We start from the raw sequence: 24,043 nt of genomic DNA on the forward strand, positions 1-24,043 counted from the left end.
GTGTTGCCCTAAGCCAGAGCCTGCGTCCCACGTTCGGACGCAAACGGGGCACGGCAGGACACGGTGGGGAGGGATCCGGAGGAAGTCGACGCCTGACAGCTCAGGTAGGTACAGCGGCACCTTCCTCGGTGGAAGTGAAGCCTTTGTTTCTGTTGTGTGTGTTAGTTCCTTAGTCGTGTCCGACTTTTACGACCCCGTGAACTGTTGGAGTGGGTTGCCATTTCCTTCTCCAACTTGTTTCCTAACCCTAACCCTTTTCCCCTTGGACTTCTGAAGTCTTCCTTAGAGACCACTGGTCTGTTTGCAGAAGTTAACATCTCCTCTGCCCTCTGGGTAACCCATAACCATTTCTTTTCTAGTCCGTCATGCCCCTTAAATCTGATGTGTTGAGTCAAGATGAACTTCGCAAAAAGCTGTACCAGACGTTTACAGATCGAGGTATACTGGACACACTCAAGGTATCAGTTATAGTCCTGTTATGTAAGTTTTACAAGTGTAACCTGTAACAGGTGGTACACATGTAAATACATCCACGTCTTGGGGGTTAAAAATAGCATGATACACAGATTGTGTTGGTGACTTTTATTGCTCTGTTCACTCTTTAATCATCAAACAGTAAACACATTTTAGTAAGGTTGCTGCTGCTGCTGCGAAGTCGCTTCAGTCGTGTTCGATTCTGTGTGGCCCCATAAGACGGTAGCCTACCAGGGTTCCCCATCCCTGGGATTCTCCAGGCAAGAACACTGGAGTGGGTTGCCATTTCCTTCTCCAGTGCATGAAAGTGCAAAGTGAAAGTGAAGTCACTCAGCTGTGTCCGACTGTTAGTGACCCCATGGACTGCAGCCTACCAGGCTCCTACCTCCATGGATTTTCCAGGCAAGAGTACTGGAGTGGGGATGCCGTTGCCTTCTCCTTTAGTAAGATTGTTGCTGCTGCTGCTGCTGCTGCTAAGTCGCTTCAGTCGTGTCTGACTCTGTTTGTTTTAAAAATCAGTTATAGTGGTTCCTGAATCAAATGGTTTTGTAATAGTTACATTTGAATGGAGGATATTGACAGCATGTAGAAAACATTAAGGGACTAATTACAGTAGAAAACTTTGAGTAATGAGAAAATTCTTTAAAAGATATTGAAAGGTATGAACCCTTGCACAGCAAATATTTCTTAATAAATTTCATGTATCGATTAATAGCAGGGAGTAGGATTAGTTCAAATGTGTTTTCTACCTGAAGTATTTCTAAGATACAAAAACAATGGAGGAGGCAGAACAAAAGATTTTTCCCTGAGTTCCCTCTTTAAGTGTAAACTTTAGTGGTGATCATTTTCCTGTGTGTGGTTTTTGTTTTTAAGAACATATCTTTTGCTGAAGTTTTCACTTTCATCACAGGTTCAAAGGATTTGTTAACAAAATAAGACACTTGTTGTATACAAGTAAATAATACAAATATTTATTAGAAAGTTATCTAGCTTTCATTTAATATACTAACATTAAAAGAAAATCAAAATAGGAATAGCAGGGAATACATCATCAAATTGGGTTTTGACCAACATCCAGACTTAAACAGCGCTTGGAAGTCCCATGTCATAGCACTTTTGGAGTACCAGTTGGGAAGAGGTCCCAGGCAGTGAGTCTGCTCCGTGGGTGAGACTTCAAAGATTGCAGTTTGGGATTCCCACTTATAATCCCAGGGCTGATGCAAACTGATATCATCATCAATCAGTTCAATTCAGTCACTCAGTTGTACCCAACTCTTTGCAACCCCATAGGCTGGAGCACACCAGGCTTCCCTGTCCATCACCAAGTCCCAAAGCTTGCTCAAACTAATGTCTGTCAGGTTGGTGATGCCATCCAACCATCATCCTCTATGTCCCCCTCTCCTCCTGCCTTCTGTCTTTCCCAGCATCGGGGTCTGTTTCTAATGAGGACAAGAATCCCTTAAAAGAAGTGGAGTAACCCTCATACTCAACAAAAGAGTAAGAAATGCAGTTCTTGGGTGCAATCTCAAAAACAACAAAATGATCTTTGTTCATTTCCTGGGCAAGCCATTCAACATCACAGTAATCCAGGTCTGTTCCATGGGCACTAAAACAGAAGAAGCTGAAACTTAATGGTTCTATGAAGCCCTACATAGATGGTCCTTCTGACCAGTGTTAGCTTATTCTTCACTGTAGTTTTGATCTGCATTTCTCTAATAATTAGTCATGTTGAGCATCTTTTCATGTGCTTCTTGACTATCTGTGTGTCTTCTTTGGAGAAATGTTTATGTAGATCTTCGTCCATTTTTTGATTGGGTTGTTTGTTGTTTTGCTATTGAACTGCACAACCCATCCATTTGCAAATATTTTCTTTCATTCCCAGATTTGTCTTTTCATCTTGTTTATGGTTTCCTTTGCTTTGCAAAAGTTTTTACTATTAGGCCCCATTTGTTAATTTAAAAAAAATTTTATTACTCCAGGTGGTTGGTCAAAAAACATCTTGCTGTGATTTATGTTAAAGAGTGTTCTGCTTACGTTTTCCTCTCAGAGTTTTACTAACATAGTGTTAATTAACCCATTATGTCTTTGACCCATTTTGAGTTTATTTTTCTGTACCATGTTAGAGAATGTTATAATTTTGTGTATAAAAACATATAACTGTCCAGTTTTCCCAGCACCACTTTTGGAAGAAACTGTCTTTTCTCCACTGTATTTTCTTGTCTCCTTTTTTACAGATTATGTGGTGATAGGTGCGTGGGTTTATCTCTGGACTTTTTATCCTGTGCCGTTGATCTGTATTTTGTATTTCTGCCAGTTTTGTACTGTCTGGATTACTGTAGTTTTGTGGTGTCATCTGAAGTCAGGGGCCCTGATTCCTCCAATTCTTTTTTTCTTTCTCAAGATTGCTTTACTTATTTGGGTATTATAGTCATTTTCACAATATTGATTCTTCCAACTGATCTTATGTCATCTTTGATTTCTTTCATCACTGTTTTCTGAGTACAGGCCTTTTGCCTCCTTAGAAAGATTTATTCCTAAGTGTTTTATTCTTTTTGTTGCATTGGTAAATGGGATTGTTTCCTTAATTTCTCTTTTTGATCTTTCATTGTTAATGTATAGAGATGCAAGAGATTTCTGTTTAATAATTTTGTGTTTATGACTTTACCAAATTCATTAATTAGCTCTCATAATCAATGAGTTTTCTGGTGGCATCTTTAAGATTTTCTAGGTACGGTACATTTGCAAACAGAGAGAGAGTTTAACTTCTTTTTAAATTTGGATTCCTTGTATTTTTCATCATTGAGAATGATGTTTACTGTGCATTCGTTGTATATGGCCTTTATTATGTTGAGGTAGGATCCCTCTATGCCCACTTTCTGGAGAGTATTTTTCTTATTATAAATTGGTATTGAAATTTGTCAAACTTTTCCAGCATCTATTGAGATGAGCATATGCTTTTTTATTCTTCAGCTTGTTAATATGGTGTATCACAGTGATTTGTGTATATTGAAGAATCCTTGCCTCCCTGGGATAAATCCCACTTAATCATTATGTATGATTGTTTTAATGTGTTGCTGGATTCTTTTATGCTAGTGTTTTGTTGAAAATTGTTGAATCTGTGTTCATGTGTTATAGTGGCTGTAATTTTCTTGTGATATCTTTGTCTGGTTATAGTATCAGAGTGATAGTGGCCTTGTAGAATGAGTTTGGGACTGTTCCTCCCTCTGCAACTTTGTGAACAAATTTGAGAAGGATAGGTGTTAACTCTTCTCGAAATGTTTGATAGTATTTGTATGTAAAGCTATCTGATCCAGGACTTTTGTTGGAAGATTCTACAGTTTCAGTTTTATTACTTGTCATTGATCTGTTTATTTCTGCCTGGTTCAGTCTTAGAAGTTTGTACTGCTCTAAGTGTTTGTCTATTTTTTCTAGGTTGTCATTGCTTGTAATCTCATCCTTTGTATTTCTGTAGAGTCAGTTGTAACTTTTCATTTCTAATTTTGATTTGAATCCTTTTTCTTTTTCTCTCAGTGAGTCTGGCTAAAGGTTTATCAATTTTATTCTTCTCAAGGAACTAGCTATTATTTAATTGATCTTTGCTATTGTCATTTTGGTGCTACTTCAGGGATTTCTGCTCTGATATTTTATGATTTCTTCTACTAGCATCAGAATTCTTTTGTTCTTTCTCTAGCTGCTTTAGGTGTAAGTTTAGATCGTTGAGTTTTTTTCTTGTTTCTTGAAGTGATTTGAATTGCTATAAATGTCCCTCTTTTAACTGCTTTTTGTTGTGTGCTATAAAGTTTGGGTCATTGTGTTTCTGTTGTTATTTGTTTCTCAGTTCAGTTCAGTTCAGTCACTCAGTCATGTCCAACTCTTTGTTACCCCATGAACTGCACCATGCCAGGCCTCCATATCCATCACCAACTCCCGGAGTTTACCCAAACTCATGTCCATTGAGTCGGTGATGCCATCTAACCATCTTATCCTCTGTTGTCCCCTTCTCCTAATGCCCTCAATCTTTCCCAGCATCAGGGTCTTTTCAAATGAGTCAGCTCTTATTTTTGTATACATTTGGCCAGTCTGTGTCTTTTGGTTGGAGCATTTAATCCATTTCCATTCAAGGTAATTATTCATATGTGTAATCCTATTACTATTTTCTAAATTGTTTTGGATTTGTTTTTTTGTGTCTTTTTCTTCTCCTGTGATTCCTGCCAGGAGAAGTTCCTTTAACATTTGTTGTAAAGCTGATTTGGTGGTTCTGAATTCTCTTAGCTTTTGCTCATCTGAAAAACTTTTGATTTGTCTGTTGAATCTGAATGAGATCCTTTCCGGGTAGAGTAATCATGGTTGTATACTCTGTCAACTCATGAGAGATGTGCTTAGGGTCTATAACTCTTGTTTCTCCCACTTCCCCTCTTTCCCACAATAGTTGGAAATAGTTGTGGTTTGTTTTTTGGGGTTTTGTTTGTTTGTTTGTTTTTTAAATTAGAGAAAGGTTGATTGCAGGGCCAAGTTAGGAGAACAGGTGACTCATGCTCAAAAAACCCGAATTCCCCTGTGGTTTTGAGGGAGAAGTTTTTAATAGGTAAAATCTTTAGTGAGTGCTCTGTCATTATTTCTACTTTGGGGACATTTCACACTTGAATTCTGAATAGATTTCCCTCTTTGCACTGGCTTCTGGAAAGCCTCCCAGCCACTTTTTGGATTCCTTCTAACAAATGCTATACGGTGTACTTTTGTGTTTGTCTAGATGGAAATTCATCTGTAATGTCATTCCACTGTTTGCTTCTCTTCTTTTCCTTTACCCTGCATATGTCCTTCATTTAATTCTTACCCATTTCAGTACTTGTTTGCAAGACACCTTAAATCCTTTTAATTAAGCTGGATCTAAATATATTTCTTCTTGCTATGTTGAATTAGACCATTAAATTTTATTGATGATAAAGGCTGTAACTTAGTATCAGATGAAGCAAAATGTGTATATTCTGTTTTGTGTAGAAGTGTTGTTTACAATAGAATTTTAAATGTACATATAATAAATTTTGTTTTACACTCACCATATACTTTCTACTCTTTAGCTAAAGAAGAGAAGAAAGAGATGTAATAAACCAAGAACTCCATTGGTTTATTCTTTTTATTCTTTTAATAAGAATTTCTTAGATATTGTTTACTGTTAAGCCCCATGAATCTAGGCAGTGTGTGTATTCTTAAGCTCGGCCCAGTTGTATGTTTTCAGATTATGTGGAAAACAGTTAAAGCAAAACCCACTAGTTTGAATAATTTAGGGGATTTTTCTTAAAATCCAGATAAACAATGATACTCATGTTATAACCTTGAGAAAATTAGCCACCTTTAGCCTAAAATTTTCTTATTGTAAAATAGAGGGAAATTATGTTTCACAGTGTCTTGAATTATAAATAGTCCATGTGAAAATGAATCTTAATAAGCATTTGTGGTTTTATTGATTTCTCTCTTGCGTGTATTATTTCTTTTGGGAACCTAATTTTTCTTTCATCAACATACTTTAACATATATAATCCTATTAATATTTAATATTTAAACATTTTAATTTCATATCCTCCAATTATCCACAGAAAGGTGAGGGGCTTAGTAGCCAAGTTTTCTCCTATGTTTGAAACCACAATGAAAAGTTCCGTAACTGAAAAGTGAAATGAGTCTCACCACGTTGTAGCTCACCACCAGTTCAAACTGCTCTTTTCAGAACCCACTGGGTTGTTTGTCTCACAGTGTAAGACAGAGTGCAAGAAAAGATTTCTAAATTTTGGCCATGGATCTTGAACCATTCTGGAAATAAAAGGAAAGATTCTAATTTATGTGACAAATCTGTGAACCTCCAGTGGAAATCCTGCTGAAATTATTTTTTCTCTTGTTTCACTTATGTATTTGTTCTAGACACAAGTCAGAAACCAGCTGATTCATGAACTGATGCACCCTGTACTGAATGGCAAGATGCAGTCCCCATCCATCTCAGTGGAAGAAAGCTGCCTCTTAATAGAAGCCTCCAACTTTCTAGTAGCCAGTCACTTACAGAGATGTGGCTATGAGTATTCACTTTCTGTCTTCTTTCCCGAAAGTGGTTTGGCAAAAGAAAAGGTAACACCTTTTGCTTTTCTGAACTTTTCTCAGAAAATTGCTAAGTGCTCCCTGGATAGCTGGGTCTGTTTCTTTTTTATCTTTCAAACTACATCATGTATTTAGTATAAGGTGACAAAAGAATAGGAAATCTAACATTGTTACCAATTCCTTGGTATCTTGTTTTGTCTTTATAAAATTGTGATGTTTTAGAGCTAGAATTGACCTGACATTCCATGTAGTCTGAGACCCCCAGACTGCCATTTATCTTGAACATCTGTCATGAGACTGGCACTGCTGGTCACTTTGCAGATGGTAGATGGGTTAGGTGGAATCCAGCCTCTGGAGAAATGAGATGATTTACTCAAGTTCATATGATTTGTAAATGGCAACAGGGCATTAATTTAGGTCTACAATGTGCTTTCTTGACTCTGCTACAGTCTGGTCAGATACTTGTCCTCTTTGTGATTACATAAGAGAAGAATAACTTCTAAAAGCCTGTGGAGTTCTTCAATAGTAAAATAGCTTTTTCCTAATGATTTTAACTGTCTCTCTACCAACCATTGAACATAATAGTTACACTTTGGTTTTTTTAAAAGCAGATATAGGAAATTTCCTCTTTTTTTTTAATAGACTTAATTTTTTAGAACAATTTATGTTTACAGCAAAAAAGCAGTGCATTTGCTCCCTGACCCCACACAAGCACAGCCCCTCAACCCCGGCATTTTCTACTATGTACATTTTTACATTCAGTGAACCTACATTGGCACATCATTATCATCTGAAGTCTATAGTTTACATTAGGGTTCAGTCTTGGGGTTGTCCCTGTGTTTTTGCTGTTTATCTGGGCCATAATTGCCCAAAAGTGTGATACTCAGAAGTTTTAAGAAAACAATAGTGTTATTATTGGAAAAAACTTAAAATTTAGATGTCTTGTATAGACACTTTCCTGGTAGTTCACTGCCTTAAACTCCATGCTCCCAATGCAGGGAATCTGGGTTCAATCTTTGCTCAGAGAACTTGATCCCACATACCACAGCTAACACCAGCACCACCAAATAAATACTAAATCAATAATGAATAAATACAGTGTATTTAACAACTAAATTTTAGCAGCATTAGGAATTCTTTTTTTATCCTTCCATCTAAATTTCTCATATTTCACAATTTTGCTGCTTGAATGAATAATAATCACATAGTTATAACATTGATCTAGTTCACACACTTAAAGGTTTCTATAGTATAAAATATTGTCTTTAAAGGAAAACCAACTGAAAATTATATCAGTGTCCTCAGGGTAGAGATAATAAGCAATACATATGGTAATAGAAATACATGTGAAAAATATTTACTCAAGGAACTATCCTGATGGTGCAGTGACTAAGACTCTACCTGCCAGTACAGAGGACATATTCGTTTCCTTGGTTGGGGAAGATCCAGCATGCAGAGCAACTAAGCCCCCAAGCCCTAGAGCTTATACTCTGTAATAAGAGAAGCCACTGCAATGAAAAGCCTGCACACTGCAGTAAAGAATAGCCCCCACTGGCCACAACCAGAGAAAGCCCCTGTGCAACAGTGAAGACCCAGTACAACCAAAATAAATATATTTTTTTAATTTACTCAAAATGTTTGACCATAGGTATATCTAAAATAGTTTTAAACATTCATTGTTTTAAAGAGAGTAAAAACTTAGTTTATTTACATTTTGAAGCAATAGTAATTTTAAAACTTCATTGTAATTGAGAGACGCTGGAATACACTCATATGTTCATGGTGCCTCAGATATTTGAGAGTCAGCTGTAAGTCATTAACCATTTCTGTTATTTCTGTCAGGCATATCATTTTTTAAATATATATCTAATTTTAAGTTTGTTTTCATGCTGTGTTTTCACTGCTGCACTGGCTTTTCTCTAGTTGTGGCAAGCAGGGGCTACTTTGTTTTGGCATGAGGATTCTCATTGCAGTGGCTTCTCTTTTAGTGGAGGATGGGCTTTATGGCCCGTGGGCTTCAGTGACTGTGGCATGTGAGCTGTTGAGCACTGGCTTAGTAGTTGTGGTGCTCCAGGCTTACCTGCTCCATGGCATGTGGGATCTTAGCAGATCAGGGATTGAACTTGTGTCTCCTACATTGGCAGGTGGATTCTTCACCACTGAGCCACCAGACAAGCTCTAGGCATATTATATGCTTTATGTGAATTATTTGGAGGTTAATTACATGATCAAGAGAAATTTTATCCTTTTGACCTCAATGTTTAGTGTAATTTATTTAATAGTGGTAACATTTTATGTTACTAGCATAGTTACAATCTTATTTAACTTGAACTATGATTTTTAGTTTAAAATTCAGAAACATCTCAGATAATGACTTAATCATTGATGTTAAAATATGTGTGCTTTTTTTTTTAAGGTATTTACTATGCAGAATCTATTACATCTTTTTAAAATCAGTCCTGAATCCAGTCTCTACAAGTCACTGGTAGGATTGTTTAGTTTTTAATAACCTGCTTTGGTTTGTTAATAAAAACTGAATAGTTGAATGAAAATAAACTGTTTTCTTTTAACAGATTTCAGGATTTGATAAAGAAAACCAAAAAGGTAGGAGCCTTCATCTTTGTGGAGAATAGGAACATTTTTGTTATGTGTTTTTTTATATGAAGCTAATAATTTTTAGGTGGAAGAATAGGGAATTTACATTGAATCATTTGATTTTCCTTGTTAGCGATACGTTTTTAAATAGAATCATTCATCTGTTTTGACAAATGTGGATCTTTTCCCCTAGTTTTCAACCTTTTAAGATAGCTCTTACTCAAATAAGAAAACTAGAGATAGCATCAAGAGCCCTACAAACAGCTTGAAAGCTAGTTTTTTTAAAGATAACCACTGTATGGAACATTTCCAAAACAAAGAGAACAATGTTTAGGTGTGTTTGTATCCTAGACATCCCACAAGTCCAGTGTATTGAGTTGTGTATTCATATTTGCTTAAAGAATGAACTGTATGTTGTATGTTATTTTTGTAATCAAGTGTTTATATAAATCTGATGCTAAGTCGCTTCAGTCATATATCACTCTTTGTGACCCTATGGACTACAGCCCACCAGACTCCTCTGTCTTTGGGATTTCCTGGGAAAGAATAATAGAGTGGGTTGCCATTTCCTCCTCCAGGCAATCTTCCTGACCCAGGGAAGTCTCCTGAATTGGCAGGTAGGTTCTTTACCTCTAGCGCCATCTGGGAAGTACAACTACTCTGAGATAATAGAAAAAATATATATATTGATCTCTACCCCCAGGTTCCTGCACACAGCTCTGCAAACCCATGTAATCCACTAGGAATATATGGAGCAGCTCTTGTTCTCATGTTGGTCTTTGACCTCAGTTCTTGTCACAGGGCTCCTGAAACCCTTGTAGTTTCCTAGGGTATAGGGGTGTCTTCTGTTTGAATGAGCCAGCACTGGGTATGCTCCTGGATGGGGACTGGTCACCAAAAAGACCAAGCCATGATTAGAAGCCTGGGGTTTTCAGCCCTGCCTACCCCCCCATTCTGTTGAAGGGAGAAGGACTAAAAATGATGTTAATAATGAATCATGCATTGTGATGAAGTTTTCCTAAATCCCAAAAGTATAGAGTTCAGAGAGTTTCCAGGTCAGTGAACAGGTGGAGGTGCTGGAAGAGTGGCATGCCTGAAGAAGGCATGGAATTCCAGGCTTCTGCTTGGCTCCTGTGCAGTACTTCCATTCAGCTGTTCAGCTGTTTCCTTTATTATGTCCTTTAATAAACTACCAAGTCTAAGAGCTTCACTGAGTTTTGTGTGCTGCTCTGACACGTTCAGCAAGCCCACGGAGGAGGGTGGCATCTCCTATTGATAGCCATTGCTCAGAACCACAGGTGGCAACCTGGCCTGGGGGCTGGCATCTGAAGCAGTATTGTATCTATGAGGGGTGGGGAATCAGTCTTGTCGGAGTGAGACCCCTCACCCATGGCATCAGGTCCTAGCTCCAGGTAGACAATGTCAGAATTAAGTTAAATTTTAGGACACACAGCTGGCCTCATAAGAATATGGCTTGATGTGGGGAGAAACCCCCACACTTCAGGTAAGCAGGGCTGCCGGGAGTGAAGTGTGGTGCCCCGTTCTGTGTAAAAGCCAAGGAGGCTGACAGGGAGTGGAGAGGTGAAAGAGGTGGATTTTTTCCTACACAGAAGGACGAAAGCTGAGGTTCTTTTTCCCTTTACAACTTCTGTGGGTTGCCAGGCCATGGGCTAGACTTGATGGACTTGGTAGTATGAATGAACATAAGCTGGTAACCTGCCTGTGTTGCCTAACTATTATTTAGAGCTTTTCAAAAAATCTGTAACATATTATGTAATGGCCCTTTCATGTTGGTGTGCTCCTGGATTTTGCCAGCATTGCTACCATGCTCATTAGAACATTGATTCATCAGTCTTTGGCAAACATTTGAGTACTTTCTGCCAGTCATTAGTCTGTAACTTAACTTCCTGGTCTCCTGGAAGTAATGTTAGCTGAGGATAAGTAAATTGAATTACAAGACATTCTATTTCTGCTTTATTGTATTGTATTATTGGAGTATAGGTGACTTACAATATTCTATTAATTTCAGCTATACAGAAAAGTTAAACATACTGCTGTTGCTAAGTCGCTTCAGTTGTGTCCGACTCTGTGCGACCCCACAGATGGAAGCCTACCAGGCTCCTCCGTCTCTGGGATTCTCCAGGCAAGAACACTGGAGTAGGTTGCCATTTCCTTCTCCAATGCATGAAAGTAAAAAGTGAAAGTGAAGTTGCTCAGTCGTTCCTGACTCATAGCGACCCCATGGACCGCAGCCCACCAGGCTTCTCCATCAATGGGATTTTCCAGGCGAGAGTACTGGAGTGGGGTGCCATTTACATTCTTTTTAATATTGTTTCCCACATACCCAGTATTATAGGATAATTGAATATGGTTCCCTGTGCTGTACAGTAGGATCTTGTTGTTTCTCCATCCTGTATATAATATTTGGATCACAAGGCACTCTAGATAACCTGCAAAGTAGCTCACCCTTACTGAAGTTGAGGATGGTACTTGATCAAAGGTTGTAGATTCTAAGGCAGTGATGTCTAATATAACTCTGTGATAATGGGAATGTCTGAATCTGTGGTTTCTGATATGGTAGCCACTAACCACTTGCGGTTATTGAGCAAATGTGGTTAGTGTGAAGAACTGAGATTATAATTTAAATAGCTACATGTGGCTACTGGCTGTCACGTTGGACAGCACACATCTAAGTAATTAGCTCCTATCTGTACTGTAACTAATTCAGAAAGAAATTAGAGGCTTTAAAGGGTTTAATCCATTTATTTCTAGGTATTTATATTATTAAAAATAGCTTTAACTTTTAAACATGCTCTTTGATTCTTTCTAGTTCAGAAAGATGTCTGGTCAGCTTCACCCAGCATCCTTGTAAAATCCCTGAAAGTCAGAAAAACTGAGTTACAGACACATCACACATGCTGCTGCTGCTGCTGCTAAGTTGCTTCAGTCGTGTCCAACTCTGTGCAACCCCATAGATGGCAGCCCACCAGGCTCCCTCATCCCTGGGATTCTCCAGGCAAGAACACTGGAGTGGGTTGCCATTTCCTTCTCCAGTTCACACATGCTCGTGGCATAATTTTCATAAAACTCTGGGCTAACAGTAAAATAGCTACTCTTAAAATGAAATTATTCTTAAATTGGTGACTTCTAATTAAGAAATTGTTATTGTTTCAGTCACTGTCATGTGTGACACTTTGCGACCCCATGGACTGCAGCACACAAGTCTCCTATGTCTTCTGTCTTCTAAAGTTAGCTCAAATTCATGTCTATTGAATCAGTGATGCCATCCAACCATCTCTTTCTTTGCCCCTCTCTTCTCCTTTTGCCTTCAGTTTTTCCCAGCATCAGGGTCTTTTCAGTGAGTCAGCTCTTTGCATCAGGAGGACAAAACACTAGAGCTTCTTTAGCCTAAAGAAACTGAGACCATCAGAAAACATGTAGGAAAATGTTTTGTACCTGACTGCTGTATATTTCCTGACAGAGATCTTTGGTCTTATCTAACTGTATCTATACTTAGGGGATGCTGATCTGTTGGATGTTGGTACTGTGTCTGTTGGTACTTTCCCTTAGATTCCACTCACACATCCGTCCCACCCCTAGTTGTTCTTTCAAAGATAAATGGTATAGAGAAAATAGCTGGGTGGAGAATTTGGACACTGGTTCTTTTCTTTCCGGAAGTTAAAGTCCATATCTGTGATCGAAAAAATGATAGATCAGTGGGATAGAATAGAGAACCAAATAAAAGTGAAAAAGGAGAGTGAAAAAGTAGGCTTAAAGCTCAACATTCAGAAAACTAAGATCATGGCATCCGGTCCCATCACTTCATGGCAAATAGATGGGGAAACAGTGGAAACAGTGGCTAACTTTATTTGCTGGTGGCAGGGTAGGTGGCGCTCCAGGAAAACTGCAGATGGTGACTGCAACCATGAAATTAAAAGACGCTTACTCCTTGGAAGGAAAGTTATGACCAACCTAGACAGCATATTAAAAAGCAGAGGCATCACTTTGCTAACAATGGTCTGTCTAGTCAAGGCTATGGTTTTTCCAGTGGTCATATATGGATGTGAGAGTTGGACTGTGAAGAAAGCTGAGCACCAAAGAATTGATGCTTTTGAACTGTGGTGTGGGAGAAGACTCTTGGGAGTCCCTTGGACTGCAAGGAGATCCAGCAAGTCCATCCTAAAGGAGATCAGTCCTGGGTGTTCATTGGAAGGACTGATGTTGGAACTCAAACTCCAGTACTTTGGCCACCTGATGTGAACAGCTGACTCATCTGAAAAGACCTTGATGCTGGGAAAGATTGAGGGCAGAAGGAGAAGGGGACGATAGAGGATGAGATGGTTAGATGGCATCACCGACTCAATGGACATGGATTTGGGTAAATTCTGGGAGTTGTTGACAGACAGGGAGGTGCTGCGGTTTATGGGGTCGGCAAGAGTCAGACACAACTGAGCAACTGAACTAAACTGAATACAGTCAACTAGTTTTTGACAAAAGGAAAAGCAATTTACTGGAAGAAAGTCTTTTCAACAAGTGGTGTTGCAGCAATTGGACATTCATAAGCACAAAAATGAACTTAGACTCAGACCTTACACCTTACACAAAAATTCAATGAAAATGAATTATATATCTAAATGTAAAACACAAAATGATAACAAATTCTTGAAGAAAACATTAGGGGAAGATCTTTGTGACCTTGGTTTTTGGTGATGAGATATGACATCAAAAGTGTAATTAAATGAAAGAAAATTGACCAGTTAGATTTTGTTAAAATTTAAAATTGCATTTCTATGAGAGTGAAAAGACAAATAATGATGGGGGAAGTTATTGCCAAAAGACATCCAATAAAGGACTTATGTCAAAAATATATAAGAACTCTGAAAACTCAACAAAGACAAATCAGTTAAAAAATCAGCAAAGGTCTGCATAAATAACCTCCAAAGAAAATATGCAAACAGCAAGTAAGCATATCAAAAGATGCTCCATATTATTTGTTATTAGACAAATAATATGCAAATTAAAACAGAAATGAAGTAACATTCTGTACCTATTGGAATGGCTAATATCCAGCTCATCTACAACATTAAATGCTGGAAAGATGTGAAGCAACAGGGGCTGTTACTCATTGCTGGTGGGACAAATGGTATAGTTGCTTGGGGGCAGGGAGTAGTTTGGTGGTACAACTAAACATAGACTTACCAGGTGACCCACCAATCATTGTCCTAGGTATTTACCCAAATGACTTAAACTGCATGTAATTGCTTATAGCAACTTTATTTACAATTGCCAGAAACTGGAAACAAACAAGATATCTTTCTGTAGGGGAATGGATAAGCAGGATATGGTACATCAAAACTGGGAAATACTGTTCAGCTAAAAGAAATGACTATCAAGCCATGCAGAGAGAGAAATGAATCACGAATCTGTGTTGTTAATGTAAGAAGCCCATCTGAAAAGGCCACGGTCTAAGAATCTATATATGTGACATTCTGAGGAAGGCAAAGCTAGAGTGGTCAGCACACCTGACCACCTTGCTGCTAGGTGGTTTCTAGGGATGTGGAGGGAAGGGGTAGGAAGTTGAAGATAGAAAGCATAGGATGTTTTTTAGGGTGGTGAAAGATTACTATAATGGTAGAATACATGGCACTATTTGTCAAATCCTGTAGAGCTTTACAAAGTGTGAACCTTAGTATATGCAAATGTAGGAAGTCAGGTGATCTCAGGATAAAATGCTGCTTGTGACAAAACAATATAAGTGTAGTAACCTCACTGAAGGGGTAACTCTAGAAAGGGATGAAGACTACAACTGAACGCAGAAGGAACTATATAAAGGTTATGTAGTCAAGATGAGAGTTACTTCTCATGGGGGTGCTGGTTGACAATTCTGAAACCGTTATACGTGTGGGCTGGAATTGAACAATAAAGAAAGTGAATAGTAGATGGTGGGAGCCAGGTGGGAACTTACAGATAAACAACAGGCTAAGATGATACATATGGTAATGGTGTTGTTGGAGACATCAATATGAACTCATGTTTAATTTAACATAGATACAGATGAGACATAGAGATATTTATAAATAAGTATGTATGCATAGGTTAATATACATTCATATTTCCTAACTCTGCAGGCTGAGGGGCTAGAAGCAGTGACATCTCAGTTGCAGTGAGCACACCTCAAGCCCAGTTTGCAGAACTAAGATACAGTTTCTAGTACCATTCTGTAATAATCAGAAACCAGGGCTCCTTGCAACAGTGGTTGATTCCAGGAATGGAGCAGAGGCTAACCAATATAATGAACTTGGAGCCCATTATAGTTCCAGAACCTAAGGAAATGCTTAAGAAAAAATTTACAATGTAAGTGCTCCTGAAGGCAAAAGAAAGCTGGAACACCAGGAGCAACAACAACAACAAAAAGAAAAATGGCTGAGTTATATAAATGAGTTATAGAATTAGCTATGAATTATAATTACCAAAGTATAAAGTAGGGGTTCATACTGACACCAAGAAATGAATGGATAAAGGAGACTAGCCATATCCTTCTTCGGGGAGGGGATGTGGAGGAGAGAAGGGGGAAGTGGAACTAATTAGGGGCCTGTGGAAAGAGCTGCAGAACTCACAGCATTAGAGTGCTGAGGTGGAATAATGAATACCTACAGATGACCTACTGCAAGATCCTCAAAGTTTCTGCCAAATGTTGACCTCCTGGAGAGGGAGCCAAGATCTGGCCTCAGCATGAGGAGGGGGATGAGGTGAGAACAGGCTCAGAGGAAATGGTCAGAAGTGGGTGGATGAGAGAGAAGAGTTACAAGGCACTGAATATGAAAGAAAAGTTTATACCTACAGTAGGATAAATGAAAAAACAGTTCCTTGTGTCATATCACTTATGTGAAATCTAAAATATGTCACGATTGAACCTATCTATGAAACAGACACAGCCTCACAGATGTAGAGAATAGACTTGTGGTTGCCAAGGGGGAGGAGCTTGGGGTAGCAGAGGAAACCTTGTGCATAAACTGAAAACTTACAAGATTTATACTCAGAACTTAAGAAAAAAACAAGTTTCAGGCAATTCCTTGGTGGTCCACTGGTTAGGACTCCATTGTGGGGGACCTGGGTTCAATCCCTGGTTAGGTGCATAAGAACTCACAAGCCACGTGGCATGGCTTAAAAGAAAAAAGCTTCAAACTATTCAGAAAGGTATAAAGTGAAAGAAAAATAGTCTCAATAGTCTAATTTCATTTTCTGCTGGTACCTAGAATGAAGAGTTTCTTGTGTATCCTATGAGCATTTAGTTTATGGGGATCAAAGTCTATATGTAATTAAAGCACATATGTTCATAAATGGAATCATTATACTGTAGTGCAATTTGCTTCCTTTATCCACCAGTATATCTTTATCTAGCTGTGTACTTAGACTAATTATATTTTTTAAATGTATTTAATTAACCCCCCCTGTTGATAGGGGTTTGCCATTAGAAGTGTGTGGTGTATGGTGGTATACACTTTTGAGAAAGTCTAGTTCTATAAATTCAGAGAGTGGGTTAAAGGACACTTGCATTTTGAATATCCATAAACACTGACCATTTCCCTCCTGAGTGAAAGAGCATGCCTGCTTTCCTGCTCCCTTGCCAACACTTTAAGTGGTAAGATTAAAACTTTGATAATACATCTATTGAGAAAATAGTATCTTTCTAGTATTTCTAGTCATAGTATTAATTCATATTTATTTATGATTTTGTTCATGTTTATTTGACATTAAAATTATTACCTATAAAGTTTGTCCTTGTCCTATTTTTATATTTTTGTACTGATTTGTAAAAGCTTTTTGATACTACAAAAATTAATCCTCTGTCTTCATATTATGGCAAATACTTGTTTCCAATATGTCATTTGTCTTTTGACTTTGTTCTTTCATGCCATATATAAGTTCTTATTTTCATGTTTGATATCATGCTTCAGTTCAGTTCAGTTCAGTCGCTCAGTCATGTCCGACTCTTTGTGACCCCATGAATCGCAGCACACCAGGCCTCCCTGTCCATCACCAACTTCTGGCGTTCACTCAAACTCATGTCCATTGAGTTGGTAATGCAATCCAGACATCTCATCCTCTGTCATCCCCTTTTCCTCCTGCCCCCAATCCCTCCCAGCATCACAGTCTTTTCCAATGAGTCAACTCTTCTCATGAGGTGGCCAAAGTACTGGAGTTTCAGCTTTAGCATCAGTCCTTCCCATGAATACCCAGGACTGATCTCCTTTAGAATGGACTGGTTGGATCTCCTTGCAGTCCAAGGGAATCTCAAGAGTCTCCTCCAATACCACAGTTCAAAAGCATCGATTCTTCGGCACTCAGCTGTTTACAGTCCAACTCTCACATCCATACATGACCACAGGAAAAACCATAGCCTTGACTAAATGGACCTTTGTTGGCTAAATAATGTCTCTGCTTGTGAATATGCTATCTAGGTTGGTCATAACTTTCCTTCCAAGGAGTAAGCCTTTTTTTAATTTCATGGCTAAAATCACCATCTGCAGTGATTTTGGAGCCCAGAAAAATAAAGTCTGATACTGTTTCCACTGTTTCCCCATCTATTTGCCATGAAGTGATGGGACCAGATGCCATGATCTTTGTTTTCTGGATGTTGAGCTTTAAGCCAACTTTTTCACTCTCCTCTCATTTTCATCAAGAGGTTCTTTAGTTCTTCACTTTCTTCCATAAGGGTGGTGTCATCTGCATATCTGAGGTTATTATTTCTCCCAGCAATCTTGATTCCAGCTTGTGCTTCTTCCAGCCCAGCATTTCTCATGATGTACTCTGCATAGTAGTTAAATAAGCAGGGTGACAATATATGGCCTTGGTGTACTCCTTTTCCTATTTGGAACCAGTCTGTTGTTCCATGTCTGGAAAGGCCGTTTCTCAGAAGTTATTCTTAAAGGATACATGATGTGAGAAAGATAATGTTGTAAGTTCAAGATTGCATAAGCAGTGATGAAACAATGGTTGAATGAAAGAAAGTTATGAAACAAAAATATATACTTTGTGCTTTTCAGGTTTTCTTATTATGTTTCTGAAAGAATTGGCAGAATTTCATCAAAGTAAAGAGAGTCGCAATATGGAAACTCAGACAAGTTCAACATTTCCCATCGAAGACTCTCTTGGTAATTGTGATCTTCGTCCATAATTACATTTCTTCCATTTTATTTTTACAGTGAATGTGATGATCTGATGTACTGTATTATGTATTTGTTGCTTCACTGAGAGGGATACAGGCTGCTGGTGACATGTTTTCTGGAATCATTGCTCATTTTCTCTCGGAGGGACTAGAAGCTGCTCTCCAGGGCTGCTTCTCTGTTCATGACCACCAGGGCTACGCTTTTCACATGGGGATCCAGAGGACCACTTCCTTGTTTGTTCAGTTGAATCTCTCTTGACTGGGAAGTTCTTCCCTGTGTCTCATCTTACTTTATTTTATAGCTACTAAAGTGGGAAGATAGACTACTTACTTTGCAGGGAACTAGAAAAGTCAGTGGGCCATCCTTGCATTTTATAATTTAAAAACCTAAGATCATTTGAGGAAGGACAACTTGGCAATGCCCTGTCTGGATCAGAGCTGATATTGGAGTCCACATTTTCTGGCCTGTGAACTGGAGCCTTTTCTGAGTTATACGCCTTCTGTAGAATACAAAAAAGTAGATGGAAACCATGTGTAACATTTTGCCAGTCAGAGACATACCTGCCAATAGTTTGATTTCTGATGACTAAGGTGGTAAAGAATCTGCCTGCAGTGCAGGAAACAGAGGAGATATGGATTCATTCCCTGGGTGGGGAAGATCCTCTGGAGGAGGAAATGGCAGCCCACACCAGTATGCTTGCCTGCAGAATCCCATGGACAGAGGAGCCTGGAGGCCATAGTCCATGGGGTTGCAAAGAGTTGGACATGACTGAGCACATATTTTAATCTGCTTGTGCCAGCTATTTTTTCCTCTGCCTACTTTTTGGCAATATTGGTGTTACACTGATTAAGACTGTATGAGAGGGCCAGGTATGCAGTGTGTGGTGTGGTTGGTTTCAAATCCACAGTTTTTTTGAGAGCTGGGGGTCTCCTGAAAAGACTGCTGGAATGTGAGACAATCATAGTCCTGGCCTTAGCCCCATTGGTGCCATTATGTAGCTGCATAGCCTTCTGGAAGTCCCTTCAACTGGATGGGCATCAGTTTCCTAATCTGTGAAGTAGAGGAAGTGAAACACAACATCTTTGACTCCTCTTAGGGTCAATGTTTTGAAAGTGTGAGTCAGTGCAGTGAAAGAGCCCTCTCCCACGGCACTTTAACATAAGAAAGAAAAGCCACTGTTCTCTGACTTAAAGTATATTTTTTGTTTTCTTTTCCCCTGATATTTTATGATAAGGATTCTCAAATATTCAGAAAAGTTGAAAGCTTTACAGCAAACCCTTGTACATCTTGAGGCTGCCATGAAATTTGTTATACCTGCTTCATCACTTATCTGTCCATCCATTAAACACTCTCACTTTTTTGGATGCATTTCTATTAATAAGTAAAATGGCAGACATCCTTACACTTTTCCCTGAGTATACTCTGTGTTTGAACAGAGCTCTGGCTGTTTGCTCACCTACACATGTCTCTCTGACCTCATATACTGTGTCATTCTTTGGCAGTGGAGAAGCTTCAGCTTATTGACAATGAGTTTGCTGGTGCTTGTCTTCAACATCCAAAGTTAGAATCCTTAGAAATCAAGTTAAATGAATGTAAGAGGAAAATAGAACAGCAGCTACGGGCAGAAATGAATCAGGAGGTAAGATTTATCTTGTTATCATCAAGAGTGATATTTTTCCTCAAATTTTAATGTCTTCACCTTTGGTATATGGAGAAATAGTGAAAATCTTTACTAATGAATGTGGTACTATACTGTTGTGGATATTATTTCTCTTTCCAGATAATATCATTTCTTTATGGCTTCTGAGCACACCCTAGAATTGTAATGGATGAGATGTAACATGAAGATGAAATAAGCTAAATATATTTAGACAGTGTTAATAGAGAAAATTTGTTATTGTATCTTTACTGTAGTTATTGATATTTACAATTTTTTCCCATCAACTGGCAGTTAAAGTACTTTAAAGATACTGAAATAGAGAAAATTAAAACAGAAGAGAAAAGTAAGTGTGAGAAGGAATTAGCTGAGTTCCGGAACGAATTGGAGAGAGCTTATCAAGCAAAATCTGAGACCCTTATATCTCGTGAAAAGATGGCCCTTGAGAGAATTCAAAAGCACCAGGAGGTAACATTCTAAAATCATTTACTGGGTGGCTATCTCTGGGCTATCTCTTCAGTAGTTCTTGGGGTCAAGAATGCAAGTGGAGCAGGGGACTTGAAAAGGATATGCAGGCACCCATCCTCTGAGATGGGTGGATGGAAGGGACTGCAGATGGTATCATTTGGGAATGGAAGAAAGTCATACCAAAGAAGTGGCAGCTTTGAGGCTTCATTAACAGCAGGAAGGAGAGGATCCAAGATATGAAATGGCTGCTGATTTACTCAGTGCACATGCCCAGCAGTGGGATCGCTGGATCATAAGGCAGTTCTATTTCCAGGTTTTAAGGAATCTCCACACTTTTCTCCATAGTGGCTGTACTAGTTTGCATTCCCACCAACAGTGTAAGAGGGTTTCCTTTTCTCTGCACCCTCTCCGGCATTTATTGCTTGTAGACTTTTGGATTGCAGCCATCCTGACTGGCATGAAATGATATCTCATTGTGGTTTTGATTTGCATTTCTCTGGTAATGAGTGATGTTGAGCATCTTTTCATGTGTTTGTTAGCCATCTGTATAACTAAACAGACATTTCTCCAAAGAAGACCCAGTTATTAAAGGGTAATTACAACCCTTCTGCAAGTTTTGTATAAGCAGTTCTGGGAATTGGCCTCACTTAGATGGAAAGAATAGACATCTCTTCAAGAAAATGAGATACCAGGGAACATTTCATGCAAAGATGGTCACAATAAAGACAACAATGGCAAACACCTTACGGAAGGAAAAGATATTAAGAAGAGGTGGCAAGAATACACAGAAGATCTGTACAGAAAACATCTCAATGATCCTGATAACCACAATAGTGTGATCACTCACCTAGAGCCAGACATCCTGGAATACGAAGTCAAGTGGATTTTAGAAGCATCACTATGAACAAAGTGACTGAACTGAAGTGTCTAAACTAGGAAAAAATATGAAATGTTTCACAAATATGCAAGTCATCCTTTTGCAAGGGCCATGCTAATCTTCTCTGTGTCATTCTACTTTTGTATATGTGCTGTTAAAGTGAGTACTAACAATGTCATCTTTAAGATATGTGATGAAGTCAGGAAGAGAAATATACCGCATGATATCACTTAAGTGAGAAATGGTAGTTCAGTTCAGTTGCTCAGGCGTGTCCAACTCTTTGCAACCCCATAAACCTCAGAATGCCAGGCCTCCCTGTTCATCAGTAACTCACGGAGTTTACCCAAACTCATGTCTTTTGAGTCAGTGATGCCATCCAGCCATCTCATCCTCTGTCATCCCCTTCTCCTCTTGCCCTTAATCTTTCCCAGCATCAGAGTCTTTTGAAATGAGTCAGCTCTTCGCATCAGGTGGCCAAAATATTGAAGTTTCAGCTTCAACATCAGTCTTCCAATGAACACTTACGATTGATCTGTTTTAGGATGGATTGGTTGGATCTCCTTGCAGTCCAAGGGACTCTCAAGACTCTTCTCCAAAAACACAATTCAAAAGCATCAATTCTTCAGGGCTCAGCCTTGTTTATAGTCCAACTCTGACATCCATACATGACCACTGGAAAAACCATAGCCCCGAATACATGGACCTTTGTTGGCAAAGTAATGTCTCTGCTTTTTTAATATGCTGTCTAGGTTGGTCATAACTTTCCTTCCAAGGAGTAAGCATCTTTTAATTTCTGTGGCTGTAGTCACCATCTGCAGTGATTCTGGAGCTCCCCAAAATAAAGTCAGCCACGGTTTCCACTGTTTCCCCATCTACTTGCCAGAAAGTGACAGGACTGGATGCCATGATCTTAGTTTTCTGAATGTTGAGCTTTAAGCTAACATTTTCACTCTCCTGTTTCACTTTCATCAAGTGTCTCTTTATTTCTTCACTTTCTGCCATAAGGGTGGTGTCATCTGCATATCTGAGGTTATTGATATTTCTCCCAGAAAACTTGATTCCAGCTTGTGCTTCATCCAGCACAGTGTTTCTCATGATGTACTCTGCATATAAGTTAAATAAGCAGGGTGACAATATACAGACTTGATGTACTCCTTTTCCTATTTGGAACCAGTCCATTGTTTCATGTCCAGTTCTAACTGTTGCTTCCTGCCTGCATACAGGTTACTCAAAAGGCAGGTCAGGTGGTCTGGTATTCCCATCTTTCAGAATTTTCCATGGTTTATTGTGACCCACACAATCAAAGGCTTTGGTGTAGTCACTAAAGCAGAAATAGATGTTTTTCTGGAACTCTCTTGTTTTTTTATGATCCAGCAGATTTTGGCAATTTGATCTCTGGTTCCTCTGCTTTTTCTAAAACCAGCACGAATATCCGGAAGTTCACAGTTCACGTATTGCTGACTCCTAGCTTGGAGAATTTTGAGCATTACTTTACTAGCGTGTGAGATGAGTGCAATTGTACAGTAGTTTGATCATTCTTTGGCATTGCCTTGGGACTGGAATGAATCCTGACCGTTTCCAGTCCCATGGCCAGTGCTGAGTTTTCCAAATTTACTGATATACTGAGTGCAACACTTTCACAGCATCACATTTTAGGATTTGAAATAGCTCAACTGGCATTCCATCACCTCCATAGCTTTGTTCATAGTGATGCTTTCTAAGGCCCACTTGATTTCACATTCCAGGATGTCAGGCTCTAGTTGAGTGATCACACTATCCTGATTATATGGGTCTTGAGATCTTTTTTGTACAGTTCTTCTGTGTATTCTTACCACCTCTTCTTAATATCTTCTGCTTCTTAAGTCCATACCATTTCTGTCCTTTATTGAGCCCATCTTTGCATGAAATGTTCCCTTGTTATCTCTAATTTTCTTGAAGAGATCGCTAGTCTTTCCCATTCTATTGTTTTCCTCTATTTCTTTGCACTGATCACTGAGGAAGGCTTTCTTATCTCTCTTTGCTATTCTTTGGAACTCTGCATTCAAATGGGTATATCTTTCCTTTTCTCCTTTGCTTTTCACTTCCATTCTTTTCACAGCTATTTTTAAGGCCTCCTCAGATAGCCCTTTTGCTTTTTTGCATTTCTTTTTCTTGGGGATGGTCTTGATCCCTGTCTTTTGTACAATGTTATGGACCTCCATACACACTTCATCAGGCACTCTGTCTATCAGATCTAGTCCCTTAAATCTATTTCTCACTTCCACTGTGTAATCATAAGGGATTTGATTTAGGTCATACCTAAATGATCTCGTGGTTTTCCCTACTTTCTTCAATTTAAGTCCAAATTTGGCAATAAGGAGTTCATGATCTGAGCCACAGTTAGCTCCCGGTCTTGTTTTTGCTGACTGTGTAGAGCTTCTCCATCTTTGGCTGCAAAGAATATGATCAGTCTTATTTCGGTGTTGACCATCTGGTAACATCCATGTGTAGAGTCTTCTCTTGTGTTGTTGGAAGAGGGTATTTGCTTTGACCACTGCGTTCTCTTGGCAGAACTTTCTTAACCTTTGACCTGCTTCATTCTATACTCCAAGACCAAATTTGCCTGTCAATCCATGTGTTTCTTGACTTCCTACTTTTTGCATCCCAGTCCCCTATAATGAAAAGGACATATTTTGGGGATGTTAGTCTAAAAGGTCTTCTGGTCTTCATAGAACCATT

The 24,043-nt window shown here is 38.8% G+C and overlaps 1 protein-coding gene, 1 non-coding gene and 1 pseudogene across 2 annotated transcripts in view; 2 read left to right on the forward strand and 1 right to left on the reverse strand.

Annotated features, from left to right (window-relative positions):
* LOC100271757 (Y-linked oral-facial-digital syndrome 1 pseudogene) overlaps positions 233–24,043 on the forward strand; it is a 63,608-nt pseudogene continuing 39,797 nt past the window's right edge.
* LOC100335202 (oral-facial-digital syndrome 1 Y-linked) overlaps positions 233–24,043 on the forward strand; it is a 63,608-nt gene continuing 39,797 nt past the window's right edge. Inside the window, exons 1-6 of the mRNA NM_001281905.1 lie at positions 233–458; positions 6,388–6,588; positions 8,975–9,043; positions 9,132–9,162; positions 18,201–18,308; positions 19,826–19,962. Of these exons, the coding sequence (NP_001268834.1) occupies positions 366–458; positions 6,388–6,588; positions 8,975–9,043; positions 9,132–9,162; positions 18,201–18,308; positions 19,826–19,962 (639 nt within the window). The 5' untranslated portion in view covers positions 233–365. The remainder of the gene's footprint in view (positions 459–6,387; positions 6,589–8,974; positions 9,044–9,131; positions 9,163–18,200; positions 18,309–19,825; positions 19,963–24,043) is intronic.
* Positions 21,387–21,492, reverse strand: LOC132344723 (U6 spliceosomal RNA). Its single transcript, XR_009493668.1, has one exon. It is a non-coding gene; the product is annotated as a U6 spliceosomal RNA (small nuclear RNA).

The sequence above is a fragment of the Bos taurus genome, chromosome Y (genome assembly GCF_002263795.3).
Source record: "Bos taurus isolate L1 Dominette 01449 registration number 42190680 breed Hereford chromosome Y, ARS-UCD2.0, whole genome shotgun sequence".
In the NCBI taxonomy this organism is placed as follows: Eukaryota; Metazoa; Chordata; class Mammalia; order Artiodactyla; family Bovidae; genus Bos; species Bos taurus.